This window comes from Ips typographus, linkage group LG5 (assembly GCF_016097725.1).
Source record: "Ips typographus isolate SLU linkage group LG5, UJ_Ityp_2.0, whole genome shotgun sequence".
Classification (NCBI taxonomy): Eukaryota; Metazoa; Arthropoda; class Insecta; order Coleoptera; family Curculionidae; genus Ips; species Ips typographus.
The window spans coordinates 7,919,156-7,939,605 of NC_138426.1; the positions used below are offsets into that span (position 1 = coordinate 7,919,156).

General features: G+C 36.5%; 1 protein-coding gene across 1 annotated transcript in view; it reads right to left on the reverse strand.

Annotated features, from left to right (window-relative positions):
* Nucleotides 1-239: 239 nt before the first annotated feature.
* LOC145729618 (zwei Ig domain protein zig-8-like) overlaps nucleotides 240-20,450 on the reverse strand; it is a 76,421-nt gene continuing 56,210 nt past the window's right edge. Inside the window, exons 5-6 of the mRNA XM_081980456.1 lie at nucleotides 13,674-13,842; nucleotides 240-596 (exon numbers count right to left, since the gene is read on the reverse strand). Of these exons, the coding sequence (XP_081836582.1) occupies nucleotides 496-596; nucleotides 13,674-13,842 (270 nt within the window). The 3' untranslated portion in view covers nucleotides 240-495. The remainder of the gene's footprint in view (nucleotides 597-13,673; nucleotides 13,843-20,450) is intronic.

Sequence of the window (20,450 nt, forward strand, 5' to 3'; positions counted from 1 at the left end):
ATAAACAGTGACAACGACATGTTATGATGGATGTCGCCCATATGTTTCTACGGAAATGCATAAAAACAGGAAGTGATAAAATGAACTTTTCATAACTAGTTGCATAAAGTAAAATGTTGTGTCACTTTAATCAGTTTTGAAAAGTGTCACTTTATATGCCAAAATTAGAAAAAGTTACTTACTTACCCACTTCATCATTATGCAGGTTTGAAATGTTGAAAAAAAAACAAACAAAAACATAACCAAAAAAACCTCTTTATTATTTACATCATAACATATTAAGTTTTCGAAAAACGCAAACATTGTTCTTAACAACATAACCAAAAGGAACAACCATCTTTCCACTGTTTTGTAAATACGGTTAGATTTTTTTTTTATAAACAAACTCTTCACGTACACTCTTTATCTGGTCTTGGCGGCAGTTTGGCAACAATGTTTTCGCACACTGTCAAAACTGTCAACTATTTACATCAAGTGGACGACGCACGAGTGACGTCACGGCGTCCCCAGCGTCACAAACAAGCTCAAAAAGATGACGGCGAACGGGTACTCGAGTCGTAGTTGGCCGCCATGTTGCATCGCCGCCGGATATTCGCCTGAAACATGAGATTGACGTTTGTCAAAAGTTCTCGAAACTTCTACTGGAAAACGGGCTTTAAACAAATATTCGCTCCAAGTTTTGCGCGAGGACAAACACAATGAAAGACGTCGTCGTTTTGCTCGCGGCCGTTTATTCGAAAAGTTTTCGGTGAAAGGGAGGGGAAAAGCTCCCTCTGGGGAACAAAAATAATGTTTTAAAAAAAAAATCAACCAGCCAGCATATCAAATAACAGACGATTCCTTTCATTACAGCCATCTTCATGGGTTTCACACTAGATCGTTTTAGAACACCATTAGGCGTCATTTTTTCATTTAGGCTAACTTATATTTGAGTCACGTGATCGATATACAGGGTAATTCAAATTCGACACTCACCATTGGGATCTCAGAAACCATAAGAGATACGAGAAAGTTTAAATTGAGGCAAAGTTGCGCAATTTAAAGTTCAACCAAATGCTGTTTTAAAAATTTCGATTTTCCGAGCACTTCCGAAGATATCCGGAAAAAACTGAAAACTTGATTTTTAGTTTTTATTTTTTTCTAACCTTATTTAAAAAGATATCCCAAAACTAAAAGCATCTTTGCATTGCCACTTTTTCCCAGCTATTCGATGATAGATTCAAATTTGCCACACGACGTTTCGTTTTTTGGCAGCCGTCATCAACTTTCTTTTTTCTTATGGGCGCCATATTGGATTATTAGCCCGCCAAATAGTACGTTTTATTCTGATTTTAGTGATGTATCACAACTTATGATTTGCTTCATAAATGACAAAATGACTCAATAAAAACTAATTTTACCTTAGTTAGCTTTGAGTTAATGAGACATTTTATGAAGATTACTTGGTATGGTCCATTTATTTTCCCGTGGCGGTTACGTCATCATTTGCCTTTCTTGTCTATTACATGCGTTCCGAGCGCGATAGAATTTTGACGTCATCTAGTTTAAATTGCCGACGTGCAATTTTAAAAAGTTGAGAAACAGGAAAACTACAAACAGAAAAAATAAAAACTTAATTTAGGGTTGTTTAAGTTTATTAATTAGTGATGCTATTCCGAGACCTTCGTAAAATTTAAGATTTTTCTTCACCAAACTGGAAAACTTGCAACATTTGGTGGTAAACAAAGGTGGAAAGTTCCAATCAAACTTTGGCTTGAGAACAACAACCACATTCAATTTTAATTATCTAGAAAGAACATCACAGATAGGTGCATTCAAACGAGTCATTATCAGCCCAATACCAACGTTTCAAGAATTATTCCATAAAATTTGCAAGAAAGGAAAGGCAATGTGGACTATTAAATCCTAAAGCAGTGTTTTAACTTATAACAGAATTGTTGATGTTTTAAAAACTTGCTTCTTGGTTTTGTGATATAGATTGCTTATTTATTCCCTTTTGTAAATTTACCCAGCATTAAATACATATCAATTTGGTTTTGTTGTGTGATTTATTTAACATGTTTTTTCAATTTCAGTTCAATTTATTGTAAGAGCAGGTAGGTAACCTCAGTTAAAGAAATTATCTAATTTTGTGATTGTTTATGAAGAAAACTAGACTTCTTAGATAAAAAATAAACTTGAGTGTACTTTTTAAAGATTTTATTTGTATATTTCATAATGTGTAAATAATACAATTAAAATAGTAATTTAACCTACTATCTGATGTAAAACTATTTAACAGTAGCACCATCTATTTCTAGCCTTATAGTCAGAGAAGATACGGCAAAATTTATGAGGGCTAATTCTGCAAAATAATGGCATTTGATCAAATTTATGTATTAAGTAACTCGTATCTTTCTAATATTACCTGAAACTTATTAGAAATTTGTTTTTTCGACACTCTGCATATGGATTTTGACAACACCATTATAACCATAGCTTCAAACACCTTTTGTTTAGAGTCTTTTAGAGCAATTGATAACGGGATTTTTTAAATTTGGACCCTTTCAAACCATAATAATCAAACTCCAGATTAGGCAAATAAAGGTACCTGAAACATAAGCTATTTAGTATTAGCAGCTCATTAATACCTCTACCAGAGTCTTTTTATAGTATTAGGTAAATCACCTTGTCAGCTTCTGCTAAATACATCTTTACTCTATGTGGTAACTCACAAAGCACTCAGACGAATACACCAATTGAACAGTTAATTACTTTATTAATATAACTTTACATATATCGGATTTCACTAACAGAATAATACAACGAACTCTAATGATAACGAATACTGACTGTCACCGCACCAGTTGGTTCCGCCGGTATCGATCGTCAGTAGAAAAACATATTTACAAAACATTCGTCACTAGTCCGTATTTACAGGTCTCCACATCCCTCCATCTTTCACGAGCTTCAAAGGCTTCAAAGGTTCCAAAGTAACCTCGGATTGATTCTGGTCCTTACGATCATCGGGATAGGTGTCGGTGGTTTCCTTTTCCGGCGTTGTTGTGGGAGGTGAAGAAGTGGAAGTCATCGAGGATGTTGAGGGGGTTTCAAGAGACAGTTTGAAAGGTTCTGGTACCTTTTTTACATGGGCTATATTGCGTTTTACTACCTTCCCTTCTCTATATAGTATGACCTCATTTCCATGTTTTTGAGTCACATCATAAATATCTTTAGCAAAAGTCGGTGTTAGCTTATGCGGGAATATCACATTTTTGACAAGGACTTTATCTCCTGGTTTAATCTCATTTAAGGAGGCTCTTCTTCTCTTGTCTTCTTTATTTTTTCCATGTGTCTTATTTGTTAAATCTCGGTCATAAGTTTCTTCGTCCATTGGGTCTATCGCAATATCGTCCAAGCAGGGAATTTTGTCCCGAATACGACGATTATATATTAATTCGGACGGAGACTTGCCTGTTGTACTATGTGGCGTTACATTGTACATTAATATGAAGTCCTGAACTTCTTTTCGGTAGTTCCTATTTGATTTTGTGTGGCATATTTGGAGACGTTTCTTCAGTGCTTTGTTAAAATTTTCAACCTCCCCATTTGCTTGTGGCCAATATGGGGCCGAATTGATCAGTTTAACTCCATTAGTGTAACAAAAAGCCTTGAATTCTTTGTTGGTTGTTTGGTTTTTGGTTGAAGAGGTGGTAGATTTGGTAAAGAAGACTTCGGCATATCGAGAATAGTAATCGATTATTACGAGAAGATATTCAGATTGTCCTGCCGACATGAAATCTATGGCAACAAATTGCCATGGACCTGATGGTAGTTTCTGTCTTTCCATTGGTGATGGTCGGTTAGGTTGTGACACTAAGAGGCACTCGTTGCAACTTTTGACAAATTTCTCGGCATCTCGGTCTATTTGCGGCCACCAAACTTTTGAGCGAAGTCGTCTTTTCATTACTGACTCCCCAGGGTGGCCCTCATGAGCTAGTTTTAGAGTTTGTAGTCGAAGATCAGTTGGAATAACAATCTTATTTCCTCGCAATAGAAAGGGTCCTAAAGTCGTCAGTTCCAACCGGAAGGGATAAAATGGCGAATTCTTTCCTTTTGTATCCCATGAATTATCAAAAATTGTATTTATGGTTTCCTTAATTTCATTATCTACTTTACAACATTTTGCCAAATCAGAGATGGTTAAAGCCTTGGGTACTGCTTCTTTGACCAAGAAGTATATATGGTGTAGGTTTGGTTCGTCAAATGTTGCGTCTGACTGAAGTGTACATAACCTCGAAAATGGGTCTGCTATGTTCGATCTTCCTGGTTTGTATATTACCTGGAATTTAAACGCTTGGAGGCGTAAAACCCATCTTTCGATCCTTGCTGGTGGTTTGGACGTAGGCTTGAAAATAGCTTCCAGGGGTTTATGATCGGTTACCAATTCGAAGTGTAGGCCTGCTAGGTAAAAATAGAACCGTTCTACAGCCCAGACTAAAGCCAGGCTTTCCTTTTCCGTCTGTGAATAACGTCGTTCAATGGGGCTCAAACTTTTACTGGCGAACGAAATTACTTGTGGGAGGTTGTCTTTGTTGAACTGCAATAAGACTGCTCCCAGAGCAACAGGACTTGCATCGGCAATCAATCTAGTGCGAAGATTAGGATCAAAGAAAGCCAAAGTTGAAAGTTGACTTAAAGTTTCCTTAAGTTTTCCAAAGTTCTCCTGGTGTATAGGTTTCCATGTAAATTGAGTGTCAGTTTTTATTAAAGTCCGTAAAGGCTCCGTCAGATCTCCAAGATTTGGTATGAACTTTCCTAGATATGTTACTAAACCGAGAAAGCTTCGTAATTCTTCCTTGTTAGTGGGTGGGCGAAAATTGCGGACAACTTGAATTTTAATTGGATCTGGACTAATACCAGCTGGAGTAAGAACGTGTCCTAAAAATTCAAGTTTTTGTACCTTGAATTGGCATTTGCTTTGATTTAGGAGAACGTTCAGGTCCTTTAAGGTTTGCTGTACTTTGCGTAAGCTTGCATCATGTTCTACCTCGGTTTTTCCATATACAATAATGTCATCTAGATAATTCAAGCAGTTTGGACACGGTGCTAGCAAATTTTGGAAAATTCTTTGAAATATTTCGGGTGCTGAATTAACACCAAACATTAGTCGTTTGTACCTGAATAACCCTAAATGGGTTATAAAAGTAGTAATTTGTCGGCTATTCTCCTCAAGCTCCAGTTGATGATAGGCATTTGACATATCCAATCTAGAAAAGTATTGTGCCCCTCTTAGTTTCGTCATTACCCCATCGAACGTTGGTAATGGAAAGTTTTCCCTAAGTATGGCCTCATTTGCTCGCCTCATATCTATACATATTCTAATGTCTCCATCTGGTTTGAACACTATTACCATTGGCGAAATCCAGGGACTTGGTTGCATAACTCTTTCTATGATATCACGGGTGAGTGCTTCATTTAATTTATTCTCCACTTTTTCTTCGACAGCTATGGGGACTCTACGCACTGGTTGTTGTACGGGCCTCACTCTTGAGTCAATTGTCAATTTGACTTTAATGTTTCGTATCTTTGGGAATGGTATGATTTCTTCGTTTAGACTTATTGTGTTTACTAGTCCTAGTGTTAGGATTCCCAAAGCCATAGAAGTCGTTTTCCCAAGTAATGAAACCGTGCCATTTTCTATGACCGTAAACGAGTCAATAGTTTCTTTTCCATTATTTACTCCTACTGGTGCTGTAAATCTACACTTAATTTTAAGAGGTTCGTTTATCGCATATGACTTTAGGTTGCTGACAACATCATAATCAAAATTCCACATGGACGCCTCATGCGCGGTGAGTGTCTGAAAATCTTTGCCGTTAATTATATTACACGAAGCTCCTGAATCAATTAACATATTTATAGTGACGCCTCCCACTTTTACCAGGATCGTATCGTCTCTAGTTGTGTGATCAGGCTCCCCTACTTTGAAGCATTCCAGGTTTCGAATATCTGTGGATGAGGGGGGTTCTTCTTCATTGTCTTCAGTTACTTGATTAACTCTCCGAGGAAAATACTGCCGCTGCCCACGCGTTACTGTGCTTGACGTAGTCATACGCTTACTTTTCATGGTTCTACATCTCCTGGCATAGTGTCCCATGCGACCGCACTGGTGACACTTGGTATTATGAGCTGGGCACAGATTTAAGTCGTTAAATTCGTGATAGTATCCACACCTAGAACATTTATTGGTCGATGTTTCCCAAGATCTCTTTTTATTGTCTTTATTTTCAATACGATTTATATAGGTTTCAGTTCCATCTGCCTGTTGCGTTTCTTGCTTTTGCATGAGACTGCTTTGTGTTTGTGTTTGTTCATAGATAAGACACTGTTCTATGACTTGATCCAGCGGTAATTCCCTTTCCAGAAGTTTCCTCCTTAACTCGATCGGAGCCCACATGTCAATGAGTTTGTCTTTGAGATTAATATCTCTAGCCTCGTTTTCATTATTTCCAAACGAGCATTTGTTAGCTTGTGCTCTACACCTTAGTAAAAATTTGTTGAGGTTTTCTCCATTTTCAACTGTCATGTGTCTGAATACGTGTCTCTCAAAAGAAGAATTTTGTTGTGGCGAAAAATGGTTATCAAGGGCGCTCACTAATAATTCGAAGACATCGTTCTTTGTAATGGGATCATATTCTAGAACAGCTCCCGGTAAGCCAAAAGCAATTTCTTGTAGTTGAGGACCACCAAGATGGAGAAGTTTGTTTTTCTTTTTATTGACATCAGTGATCTCCTCTGCATCTAAATAGAGTTTCACAGATCTCACCCATTTTTTCCATTCGTTGGCTATTAATGCTTTATCGATGGTGTCGCACATAAAGTGTCTAATAGATGATTGTTCCATATCCAGAGTAAGTTTAACAGCAGAACTAAATTTAAAACCCGTTAGAATTTAATCCAACCTTTTGAGTAATTATTTAAAAAAAACTCACCAGAGTTTTCCAGTACAATAAAATTCGCTCGTACTTTGACTCAAAGTCTATTCTTGGCAGAATTGAATCCACCCCCTGATGGCAGAATTGAATCCACCCCTGGCAGAATTGAATCCACCCCTGGCAGAATTGAATCCACCCCTGGCAGAATTTAATCCACCCCCTCGTAGAATTTAATCTACAGCCTGACAGAATTAAATCCGCCCAATATTTTGTTAGTTCTATTATTATTTAACAGTTGTTATATTATTTACCTCGTCGCCAATTGTGGTAACTCACAAAGCACTCAGACGAATACACCAATTGAACAGTTAATTACTTTATTAATATAACTTTACATATATCGGATTTCACTAACAGAATAATACAACGAACTCTAATGATAACGAATACTGACTGTCACCGCACCAGTTGGTTCCGCCGGTATCGATCGTCAGTAGAAAAACATATTTACAAAACATTCGTCACTAGTCCGTATTTACAGGTCTCCACACTCTATATCCTTATTTCTTCGAGAACCACTGGCTTGAATAAACTTGGTTTTTGTAGTGTTCTTGAAAAAACTCTTCTTGGGAGTAAGTAAATATATGGGCTGTTTCATTGTGACAGTTTTTTCTATTAGAATAGGCATCCTTTTCTGTTCCACAAACTCTAGTACCTTCAGAATGTTTCATTGGACCCTTTGATAGTTGTAAAGTCTATTAAGAAGGTGGCATTTTCAAAACTGACTACCGAAACACACACACATTATCTAGTCTCACACGTAGTATCACTAGTATCGCAGTTAAAAACAAGTTAAATCAAAATACTCCTTAGAATATTGTGCAATTTACATCAAAAATAAAAAATGTCTCTTTGTTTACTTTTTGTCAACAATGGCGGCCGATTTTCCGAGCCTTGTCGTCCTGATTCATTGCCGACGTGACTAGATGACGTCATGATTCTATCGCGCTCGGAACGCATGTAATAGACAAGAAAGGCAAATGATGACATAACCGTCACGGGAAAATAAATGGACCATATTTAGCGTATTGTACGCCCGAGACTTTACTGTGACGTCAGGATCCATTCGCCGTCGGGAAACAAAATCGGCCTTTTCTTCAAGTAAAATTAACTTTTTAAATGAGACTCAACAAGTTCTTTTCGCGAAAAAGGCAAAATGGCAGTCCAGAACGTTTTGGTTTCTTTTCTATTAGCAAAAAATCATGGAAAGATCCCATCATTAATGTAATAATCATCGGAAAAAGCACTTAAACGATTCCATAGAGTAATGATGGAGTGTTTAAGAAGTTCACCCTTCCGGAGCTATTAGAAAGCTCCGGGACTTTAGGGGGGTTGATTAAATTTGATGTCCCGAAATAAACCGAATAATTCGATGATAAATTTAAAGAGCCGGTGGGGACGACTTTTTTACTTCATTAACCGTTCCCAGAGATAATTGGCGCTCTCGAGCGGAAAGCTTAGATTAGTTTCGGGGATGAATTAAAAGAAAAAAACGGTCGTTCTACACAAAACTTGAAGAGGAGGAGAGAATACAAGTTTACCCCAAAAGTTTTTATTGGAGAAGTTTCCAGGTTGATAACAAATCAAAGTGTCACGTCACTTTCACTCCCCCCCGGGTTCCACCTTTAGCATTACAATGCTGGGGGGGGGGGAACTTTTCGATGTTTCGGTGTTTGAGGCACTAAAATCGTTTAGCATTCGCGGAGTTAAATTATTAATAATGACGTCCGATTAAACTGACTCTCGGACACGGCGAAACGTTCAAAACAATTTCCATAATGTCGTTTGATTTGATGGCGACGGGGGAATAAAATTCCCCGGGCGCGTTTTTGTTATTTTCCAGTGCACGATAAATTAATTCCTCTCTTTAGTTCGAACCGATCCAGTTTGTTAATTAAGAAATCAAAAATGACATATTGCAATTTTGACAGTTGTCAAAAATACAAATGGCGCTCTCATGGTAAAGTGCAGTAGTTGCATATACAGGGTTTTTCAATGAAAAGTAGCCACCCTGAATATCTTTCTCTGTTAAAAAATGCTAAGACACGTCAAGAAAGATTACAAGGGGGATATCTTTTTACGTAGGATTTGAATTTCTGCCATCAGCCCCTTTGCCGCCATAGCCACCCCCACTAAGTTTTCAAATGGCACCATACCCTGTGTGGCACATCGTTGGAAAGGGTATTTCATAAGGAATTAATTGCACTATTTTATTTGTACATTTGCTTTGAATTGAGAACATTTTTTTGTTATTTTGGTCTGCTGATAACACTACCGAATACCTGTTTTCCATTCCATGTTTTTGCCTCAGTCGGTCAACTTGTAAGTTCGTTTTGAAGGAACATTGTCAATATGGTTTACACGACTGCCGAAAGAATAGAAATTGTACGTTTTTCATCCAGATAAATTAATTGGTCATCAGTATGTCTTAAAGTTGATGCAAAAATTCATGGAAATTGGTTCAGTGACAAACAACAAACATCAACCTGAAAGACAAATTATTAATGAACCAATTGAAGTTGCTGTTTTGGGACACGTTGCAATGGATAATAATCAGTCTTTAAATCAAATTTCCCATGCATCGGGTGTTTCGACAAGCAGTGTATGGAGAATTTAAAAAAAACACAATTTTCATCCATACAAGGTAAAATTGGTTCAGGAATTAAACGAAGATGACTATGATAGAAGACTACAATTTTGTGAAATTATGTCTACTAATCTGACAAACAACGTGAACTTGTTGTACAATATTTGCTTCAGTGATGAGTGTATGTTTTTTTTGAATGAACAGGCATAACTGTAGGTATTGGTCAGACACGAATCCACATTGGTTTAGGGAAACCCATACCCAATATCCAGAAAAACTTAATGTTTGGGCAGGTATTTTAGGAGACCACATCGTTGGTCCGTTTTTTATTGACGGTAATTTGAATGGCGCTACTTATCTTGAGCTTCTTGACACCACTGTTGATCCGACCATAACAGAGCTACTAGAAAATGATGAAAATTTATTTGAAAATCAACTAATTTTCCAACAAGACGGTCCACCTCCACACTATTCACTTCCCGTTCGAGAATATCTGAACAATCAATTTCCTGGAAGATGGATTGGTAGACGTGGTCCCATGGAATGGCCTGCGAGATCACCCGACCTCACTCAGTTGGAGTTTTTTCTATGGGGGCATTTAAAATCTAAAGTCTATGCAACACAGCCGGCCAATATTGCAGACCTTAGGCAGAGAATAATACAAATGTTCGCGAACTTTTCCAAAGTTGTTTGTATTATTGTATGAAAGTTAACGGAGGTTATTTTGAGCCATTAATTAAATGATAACCGCTATTATTTCTGCAGTTAACAAAAAATAAATACAAAACGTATTTTTTTTTTTTGGACTCAATTCAAAGCAAATGTACAAATAAAATAGTACAATTAATTCCTTATGAAATACCCTTTCCAACGATGTTCCACACAGGGTATGGTGCCATTTGAAAACTTAGTGGAGGTGGCTATGGCGGCAAAGGGGCTGATGGCAGAAATTCAAATCTTACGTAGAAAGATGTCCCCCTTGCAATCTTTGTTGACGTGTCTTAGCATTTTTTAACAGAGAAATTATTTTGGAAGATATTCAGGGTGGCTACTTTTCATTGAAAAACCCTCTATAAGTCACAGCACAGTTGGTGATTGGTCAAAAAAGCAGCAAGCTGAAAGCTGGTTTTCTTGACCAATCAGAAACTACCAACTCGAAAACAATTTCTTCCGTCTGCTGTGTTAGTGACAGTTGACATAACAAAATGGCGGTTTGACATTCAAATGACAGTAGATGAAACAAAATCGTCTATCAATGTGTACGTTCACCCGACGTCAGCAGCTTAGAAAGTAAGTAAGCAGTCATAACAAACCAAATAGGACCGCTTACTTAACCTCTAAGCCGCTGACGTCGAGTAAACGTACCCAATGTTTTAACATTCTAGACATTGATTTTACAACTAAACAAATCTTGATGTCTTATTTCATTTTGTACTGTTGATGAGTTTGAACTTGTTTACGTGGCTGTTAAGCTTTTAAAAAATCGTTTCGACGACAACATCGTCTGACATTCACGAACGAAAATCCTTTAAGAAGTTTATATTTCTCGTTGGCGCTGTTTCACGGAGATAAAGTTTGAGAAATATGACGTCGGCCTTAATAGCCCCCCCCCCAATAACTTAGGGGGCTCGACTTTCCCCCCAGCTAGGGTCCAAAAAATGTGTTTTGCTGTAATTAAAAATACTCAACATTGTAAGAAATTTACTTCTCTACCAAAACCTTAGAGACAGTTTGTCCTCTTGTTTCTCAGAAGGGAGATATTTAGGAATGTTTAATGAAGTATATTTTTGAAATTAAATTTCCCATCTAGTAACATGAAAGACACTACAAAATTTGGTACAATCAGGAAGAAAAGCGGTGTCAAAGTTTGAACTGCCAGGCCCTATTCGTTTTCACGCTCCATAGAGTGAGTAGAGCGTTTTTGACGTCACAATGACGTAATTTGACAATTGGTCCAATTATGGTTTTGCCAAATTACGTCATCGTGACGTCAAAAACGCTCTGCTCGCTCCATGGAGATTGAAAACTAGTTTAAAAAACACAGTCAGAGATAAAATTGCCTATAAAACCCACTTGGAGTCGGAAAATGACAGATTTAAGCACATTTTTGGAATCCTCATTAAATTTCCTATTCAATAACCTGAAAAAACACTACAAAATTTGATACAATCAGTCAGAAAAGTGATGTTAAAGTTTGAACTGTCACAAAAACAGGATTTGTAATTTAACTTTACCAGTAATTTACTGTCAAATGTCTGCTTACAGAACTTCAATCCCAAGGACGGTAAACAGTAAAGGATTGCTCGATTTTGTTTCCCGGCGACGAATGGATCCTGACGTTACAGTAAAGTCTCGGGCTCGTAGTGATGGGAATTACCGGTAAAGTATAGTATATTACATAGTCAGGTGGAAAGTGTTTGATTTCTGTCGAGAAATTAGGTAGTTCGCCGAGACGAAATCGAGGTGAATTTTTTCTCGAGACAGAAATTAAACTTTCTACCGTGGTTTGTATACTATTTTCACAGTATATAAATAGTCTAAGTTAGACTATTTATATACTGTGCTATTTTATTTTCAATCATTTATCAAAATCTCATCGAACTTTTAATAAATCATTCAGTTAAAACATTGATTGCTAATAGTCTCTAACAATAAGGTAGTATAGGTACCGTACGAGTAGTTATGACTGACTGATTTACACATAAGAAATATCGTTATTACATACCTGGTTGAAAACAATAGAATATTTTACATTACCAGGAAAATTTGACCGGTAAATTACAAACAATGTGTTTCTGGCAGGTCAAACATTGACACCGCTTTTCTTCCTTTTTCTTCCTGTACTACTGACTGTACCAAATTTTGTAGTATTTTTTTAATGTTATAGAATAGGAAATTTAATGAAGATTTCAAAAATGTACTTAAAACAGTAATTTTTCTCACTCTAAGTGGGTTTTACAAGCGATTTTATCCGTGACTGTTTATTCAAAACGGTGTTACTAGCAGTTTAAACTTTGACACCCATTTTTCTCCTGACTGTATTAAATTTTGTAGGGTTGTTTTATGTTATCAGATAGGAAATTTAATGAGGATTTCAAAAATTTGTTTAAAACAGTCATTTTCTTATTCCAAGTGAGTTTTACAGGCGATTTTGTCCCTGACTTTTCTTTCAAATTGTGTTTCTGGCATTTAATATTTTGACACCACTTTTCTCCCTGACTTTACTTGATTTTGTAGTGATTTTTTTGGCATTAGACAGAAAATTTAATGAGAATTGCAAAAATGTGCTTAAAAATATGATTCAGTCACTCCAAGTGGGTTTTACAGGCAATTTAGTCCTTTAAACCGTGTTCAAAATGATCACAATTTTGCTAACTTAACAAACCAGTTTTTCCTGAATTACTCGAAAACGGTGACTGTTGAAAAAAATTGTAGGAGACCAAAAACCTTCCTAATCAACGCCTTAACTTAGCACCGTAAGATTGCAGAACAGTTTTAGCTTCCCGTATACAGGGTGTGCATGAAAAGTATAGTGATTGAATGATTTCGGTCTCCCTGTACACATTTTTTGAGATAGAATTTTTTGCTCAACTCTTCTGGAAAGAGGAGCTCAAGACGACTAATTTGAGTGGTTCAACCTCCCTGAACTCCCAAAAATAACCGACTTACAGGGTGTTCAAATTTCAAACCACAATTTCAACTGATTTGAAAATTTGTGGCACCAAACCAGTTTTTCCTAAATAACTCGAAAAGTTTGAAAAAAAGCAGAAATTTTCGTAAAGAACTGCTAAACTCATCCCTGGAGTTTCATAGTCCGCTACTATACAGGGGGTGCATGAAAAATATAGTGATTTAGATTTATGACTTTTCAAATTAATGATGCGATTAAGCAATCCTTTACAGTTTACCGTTCTTGCTTCAATCCCACCTAATTCGGTCACATGACAAAATTTAGAAAATTTGTTAAAAAAGAAAATAATTTAATTTTTTCCTGTTTTCCGCTGTCTGTCAATCATCGTGCTTGAAAGCTTGGATCCGTCAGTTTAAAGCAAAAAAAAACATGAAATAGCGTGTTCAAACCGTTCGTGACTAGTATTTTTCACACTTACCGTTCAACACGTGCACGGTCAGACTTTTTGGATTGGCGTTGGATGGATGGCACGTGTACCGGCCGCTGTCCTTTTCTGTGGCACGTTGAATGAGCAAATACGACACGGTGACGTCACCTTTCTCGGTGATGACCGAGACGCCACCTCGCGGCGAGTCGTAGTTGATTTCCTGCAACCAAAAATCGTTTTGTTTATATTCTGAAGGAGAAAAACCGTCCGAAGGACGGGAAAACTAGGCCGAAAACGACTGTAATTTGCCAAAGTTTCTGGATAAGTTTTCTGATTATCTGGATTTTCGCTTGCGTTTAGAATGGGGCGCACAAATTGGTCCTGTCGGATTATATATCCGGTTGTCGAGACCCTTTTTTTCCCCTTTTAGAAAGCCCCTTTTTTCTCATCTGTATATATTTACATTGTAATTTAACAAAAACACTGTCCAAGTCCTCCCTTACTTCAGAGCATAATTAATGAGTCGGCATTTTTTAATTTAGAGTAAAAAAAAGTGCAAATGAGGCAATATTCTTAAATATGACAAGTTGATACATGACGAGTCATTTGCTATGACAGTTACAATGAGTCAAAAACAGATAATTTTCAAGGTAAAAGAATTATAAGCAAGAATTTGTTGAGATCAACTTTTGATTTAACCAACCTCAAGAAAGTGATTTAAGCAACATTTTAGCAACTGCTGCAAGTTGTTAAATGTCGTTTAAACCACATGGCACCGTGGTCGTATAAATTAGAACTTTGCGTAGATGATGCAGATTTTTGTTTACTGAAACGGGTCGTAAGTCGGACAAACAGAGTTATTCGACAGTGGGCGGCCAAAAAAGAAGAAGACCGTTTAACACAGTTCCGGGGCGAATTTTTCCATTTTCCCTCACATAACGCGTCGTCTTTACGGTCGGTTCTGGCGAATATTTTCGCATTACGAACCTTCCGAGTCGACGTTAAAGTCTCGAATAAAACCGGATAAATTTCGAAAATTTAATCCGATTTTCTAGGACGCGCTTCCTAACGGCCATCGTTTTTGTTTATTGGCAGCTGATGTTTTTTCCACTCGCTTTTAGCGTTAACCGCCATTATTGAATCCCTCCCAAACTCCCCCCCCCATCAATATGAAAAAAAAAACAGGATTATCACCCTTACAAAATTTACACTGTTGTCAATTGTTCCAAATAAAACAACTTGTTTGGAGATGCGGGGGGCTATACAGGGTGTCCCACGACGAAAGACATCGATTGATATTGGAAAAAGTATAAATAGAAGAGATTTCAAAATTTGGTAGGATACTGATGTGGGCATGCCTAATCTAACTAAAATATTTTCAAGATGGTTGCACTTCCGTTTATACCGGAAGTCGATCACAACTTTCTTATTTTAAATGGAACACTCTATATATTATTACATATTTGGATTCCTCACAAAATTCTGACTCAACTTTTGTGTAGAATGCCCTATGCCTATCTCTAGCCGTTTTCGAAATATTTGATGTTTTTCCTAAAAAGTGACAGTTGCAACGCTCAACATATTTTTGTATTCTGTCAAAACCGTAAGTCATTTTGCAATGAAACTTTGGGTTATTGTTAATAAAGGATCGTTTTATTAAACTGAGGGTGCGTAATGACTCATTTGTATACAGGGTCGTCAAAAAAAATCATAAACTTGCCACTAAAAAAAAATGAAAAATCTCAAGTTTTTTAAATAGAAACCCACATTTTTTATGACGGAATCATTTTGAGCATTAAAAATTATTATACGTTTCAATTTACTTGCCTATACCTAAATCCAACCCATTTCGTTTTATTTGAGAATATATAAGAAATGCGGTCGGTTTATTACTCCGTAGGTTCGCCGGATAGACTATAGATATTTACAATTAATTAAGCGTCAAAATTGCAATTTTGTATTAATCCACAGGTGCACAATTTGCTTAAATGAACAAGTTTGTGATTGGTTAAAAAAAGCAGCAAACTGAAAGCTTTAGATTGTCAAAATTTTACTACTTCGTAAGCTTCATTTATGTCTTAAAGCTTTCTGAGTGTCTTCACATTGTCAAAATCAGTGCAACAAACGTTTTACTCTGTTTGAATTGTTAAAATTTGATATTGGATGTTTTCCTTATTGTCTTCAGATCATCAAAATTAACTTTGTAAGCTACATTATTGTTTTGATGTTATTAACTTTAAATTATCAAAATTTACTTTCTAAGGTCACTGCTCATCGTCTTAAAATTTTCTTATTGTTTTAAGATTGTTAAAATTGAGGTTCAAAACAATTTATTCTTGTTATTTTGACAAAATTTGACGTTCGGAGTGTTTTTACTGTCTTCAAGTTCTTTTACTGTCTTCAGATTGTTAAATTTTAAATTCTAACTATACTTACTTATGTTTTGGTTGAACAAACTTCACATTACAACTGTTCAAATAATGAAAGTTGCTTTTTTGAACAATCACTATTCACTGTGCTGAAATACTGCACATGTGACCTTACCATCGAGCTAACAAATGAGGCAAAGGGGGTTAAAAAAAATTTATCTTCGTAATTAAGCGACTATCTTTCAGGAAACACTTAGGTTTAATGGGTCGGGGCCCTGCGGGCCCTTTTTGTGCGATTTAGTATTTTTATCCCCGGGGCGAAAATAAAAAAACCCGGTCCTGGATCGGACGGTGGATCATTATTTCATCTCGTTTAATGGGCGTAATCCCCATCTTAACTAGACTTGGCCGGACGGTCCAAAAATTCGACTTTTTAGCCAAGTGGCCCTTAATCAGTCACTTCGTTACAGACGTTGACGCTACTCCAGTTGTCTGAAGATGACAAAAGGATGGAAACTCGGATAATCAACTAACTTTCCAGTTTTGCAAACTGTCAATAACCTGGTAAGTCTAGAAATTGTTTCTACTACTAGAAAACATTGTTATTGGGATGTGTTTGAACGTGTAAGGTCGAAATTGGCACAAAACTCACTAACATTTTTAACGGGACTACCGTTGTAACTAAAATTAATTCCAAACGATTTTGAACCTTATTTAGGTTAAAATTGAGAGGGAACTCACTAATAGTGATAAGCAATTATTGCCCTTATTTACATTTATGGTCAATTACAAGACAAACAATTTTCTTCTACAAAAATTAACGTTTTTTAATTGTAAAAGTGTTGGTACGTACAGTCGAAAATGGTATGAAACGAATTGATATTGCAATGCAATTTACCGTTACAATCAAAATGGAATGTAGGCGATTTGGGTTCTTAGCAACAAATTGTCATTTTTGATCAAATACTTTCACAATAACGAGAAAACCAAAATTTCAGAAGGTTTTTCTTATCAGAAGAATTTTTTTTATGCTGATCAACTGGTAGCATTAAACTAAAAATTCAAAAATTATTTTTTTTTAATTTATATTTTTACCATTAAAACAGTGATTCCCTTACTGACAATTGAAAAGTTTCAAATACATTCTGACGAGAGTAATTAAAATACGCGTTCGACAATAAAAATGCTCTTTTATAATCCAACCGAATAATGTTTTTTCCTATTGTGTAAACCTGGATGGAAATTTCGTGTTCCCGTATTTTATTCCTAAAGGGCCCCGAAGGCGTAGCGGGAATGGGGGGAATTATTTATTGCCCCCCAACAGAAATTCGTTTTAATTTTTAATACGTACACACACACACGCAGGCCAGCGTTTCCAATAATTGTATTATTTAATAAATAAAATAGTCGGGTTGTAAATAAAATTTAGTACAAAAGAGCGCGAACGTTTACAGGTTGGAGAGAATCAGAAAGGGGGCATTATCGGACGATAAATTCCCCTCTCCCAAGGGGGAAAGGGGGACGTTTTCGTCCATTTATCATTCTCTCGCTGTACATTTATTGCATCCAAAACATCATAAATTTCATCTTCCATTCTCGCCCCCTCCAATTTTTCCTCATCCCGGAATTGAAAGTTTCTCCAAATGAATTTCTTTCGGCCACCTTTACCATGTAAAACAATAAATCTGGTTTTCGGGGAAAATGATTAATCGACTCTTCTCGACTAATTAGCGCGTGTCGTCGATATCGATACGGCCGCCCTGCTAATTATTCAAGATCGATACGACAATTTTAATGCACGCTAAAAGCAGCTCTGGATTTCGCGGTTTAATGGAGAATTATAGATGCCGTCGACGTAATTGCCCAGATGCATAATTGCTGTGCGATATTGAGGTTGAATAATCCATAGTCTGATTTCGGTTCATCCCGGACCCTGATTCCCCGCCCTGAGAATGAAAATTTATGGTAACGGGAAATTCACGACCCGGAAAATTGATACATTCTACGGTCACGTGATTACAAGTTCACATGTGCTTAAATCTCAGTACAGTGAGTAGCAGTTTATGATTGGTCAAAAAAAGCAACTTTCAGCTGGTTGCCTTTTCTTGACCAATTCCAAACTGCTACTCACACAATTTTAACCAACAATTCAAGTTTTTCTGCAAAAAAAAACCACAATTTTTCGTAGCAGAAACGTCACTTAAGTGTGTCCTCCAGTCGCCATCTTGACCAGCCTACGCTGACCACGGTACAGTCGATTGTCAATATCAATTTCCTGGAGGACAAACAAACCGATCTAAAAGTCACTTTCTTTTATATATCTACCCATTAAAACAGACATTTTTTATGGTTACAATAATCCGTTCAATAGCTGAACTACTTGACTAAATAATTGATTGTCAAAAAGGTCCGAATTTGTTAAAAAAAAAAACAGAAATTGAAGCCTGTAACTTGATAGGTGGTTAAAAGACTGACCTGTAAAAATTACAAAATTATCCGCTGTCATTTGGGATTAATGTTTTTTGCGCTTATAATCCGAATGAATAAACTGTTTTTGAAATATTTAATTTTCGAAATTAGAATTGTCACAAATATTAACATTTAATTCCCATTCAAACCCCAATCAGCTAATATAGAGGATATTTGAACAGTGCATCGAAAATTCATTTACAACAAGTAATTAACTGGCGCAAATCGTTAAGTGTGACGTTTATAAACCTACAAACATCCCACTAGTGCATCAATGGCCACTTTCCGCACAGTCCCCACTACTACTAAATCATCCCCCATTTAGAAACCAACAACAACGTTCGAATTCATTAAATGAGGTCGAGAGTCGCTTTTATAAACGAGAGGCATATCGTAAATCGTTTATTATTTCCTCTCTCCCTCCTCCACTGTATTGTGTAATTGGAGCGTTGGGTGGAGGAGAGAGGAGAGATAAAATGGTCTATAAATTCGACACTCACGTGCAGCGGTCGCTGACAAACCACCAGACTGTTACGCGAACGTTGAACGTGTCATTTTGAGGAAAATATCGAAAAGTGAGGTTAAAATGTATTTTCTGCCAAAAGTAGTAAAGAAAAACCTAAATCCAGTGGATAATTTATGTTGGAATTTACGTAGATGCGTTCCTTCAAATTTGTTTGTATTCATTGGCAACGTTGCCAACTCACAAAGCAGTCCATTAAAACTAATTTCGTTACGATCGCAACTAAGACACAGTAGCCCCGATTTCCTAAGGGAACTGAATGCACAATGAACTTCCAAATATTCAATATTCAGGAAGACATCAGGTGGTTTAAGTTTCTGTGCCCTCAGGGGACGAGAAGACCGCAACTAAACGCCTCGAAGACGTTTCAATTTGTAATTAACTTACCCTTCCTATCTCGAGAAAGTAACAATTGTCTGAAAGTTTACTTTGTATTGCTAAACTTAAAAAAAACTGATTTCAAGTTGGTAGAGAAGGTGTGACACACTGTTCCACGCCCCTAAACAAGTCAAAGGGCGTGTATTTGTTGTGTGATTGGTTGTGGGGGCGTGGCTGAAATAAAAACACGCCCCAGAAACATTAGACAAAGACGTTTCAATAAGTCATTAATTTGGCTTTTACTCTTTTTGCAAAGTGATGACTGTCTGAATGCGAAACCTAAAAAAGTGCGAAACCAAATTTTTGGCTTTTTCTTCAACTACTTCTTTCATTCGTTTCGTTCGTTCTGCTCTCTGTTTTTAGTCTTTGCTTCTACTTCTGCGTCTACTTTCTCCTTTTCAGTTTATTCTTTTGCTATTATCTTTTTTGTGCTTTTGTTTATGTTCAGACTCTTGTATTTCTTTCTTAATTCCTTATTTATTTTAGCTTAAACGTTACCGTTTTCTAATTCTTTTTCTTGATATTTGCTAAACCTGTAATTAGTAATGAAGGTGTGTCAAACTATACCACGCCTCTAAACAATTTAAAGGGCGTTTCTAGGAGATGCGATTGGTTGTCGGGGCGTGGTTGAAAGAAACACACCTTAAAAAAACTGAATTCATACTGACTAACTGAGATGATCAGACAACCAGTAACTCTTTGTGTGGAAGTTCCTGCGGAAGCTAAAATTAATTAAAACTTGACATCATTACAAGTTACAAGGCAAACGTGCAGTTTAGTCCATTTAAATATAGTTTAACATCGTTAATTAATAACCACAGTAAAAGCGTCCATATAATGGAAAATGTGAAATCTAATTTTCGGGAGGGACCTCACTTGTTAAATTCAGTTTTCTCTCTGATTACGTGAATAATTCGTCAATTTTATTCTGTACTACACTGATGCAAATTATTATTGTATTTTTGGGGTGTGAAATCTAATTATTGGAATCGAGGTTAAATTTAATAGAATAAATTTTTAATGTTTGTTTTAAATGGTTAAAAAGATTTGTGATCTGGTAATGTATAGTGAAGAAAACTGATTTATTTT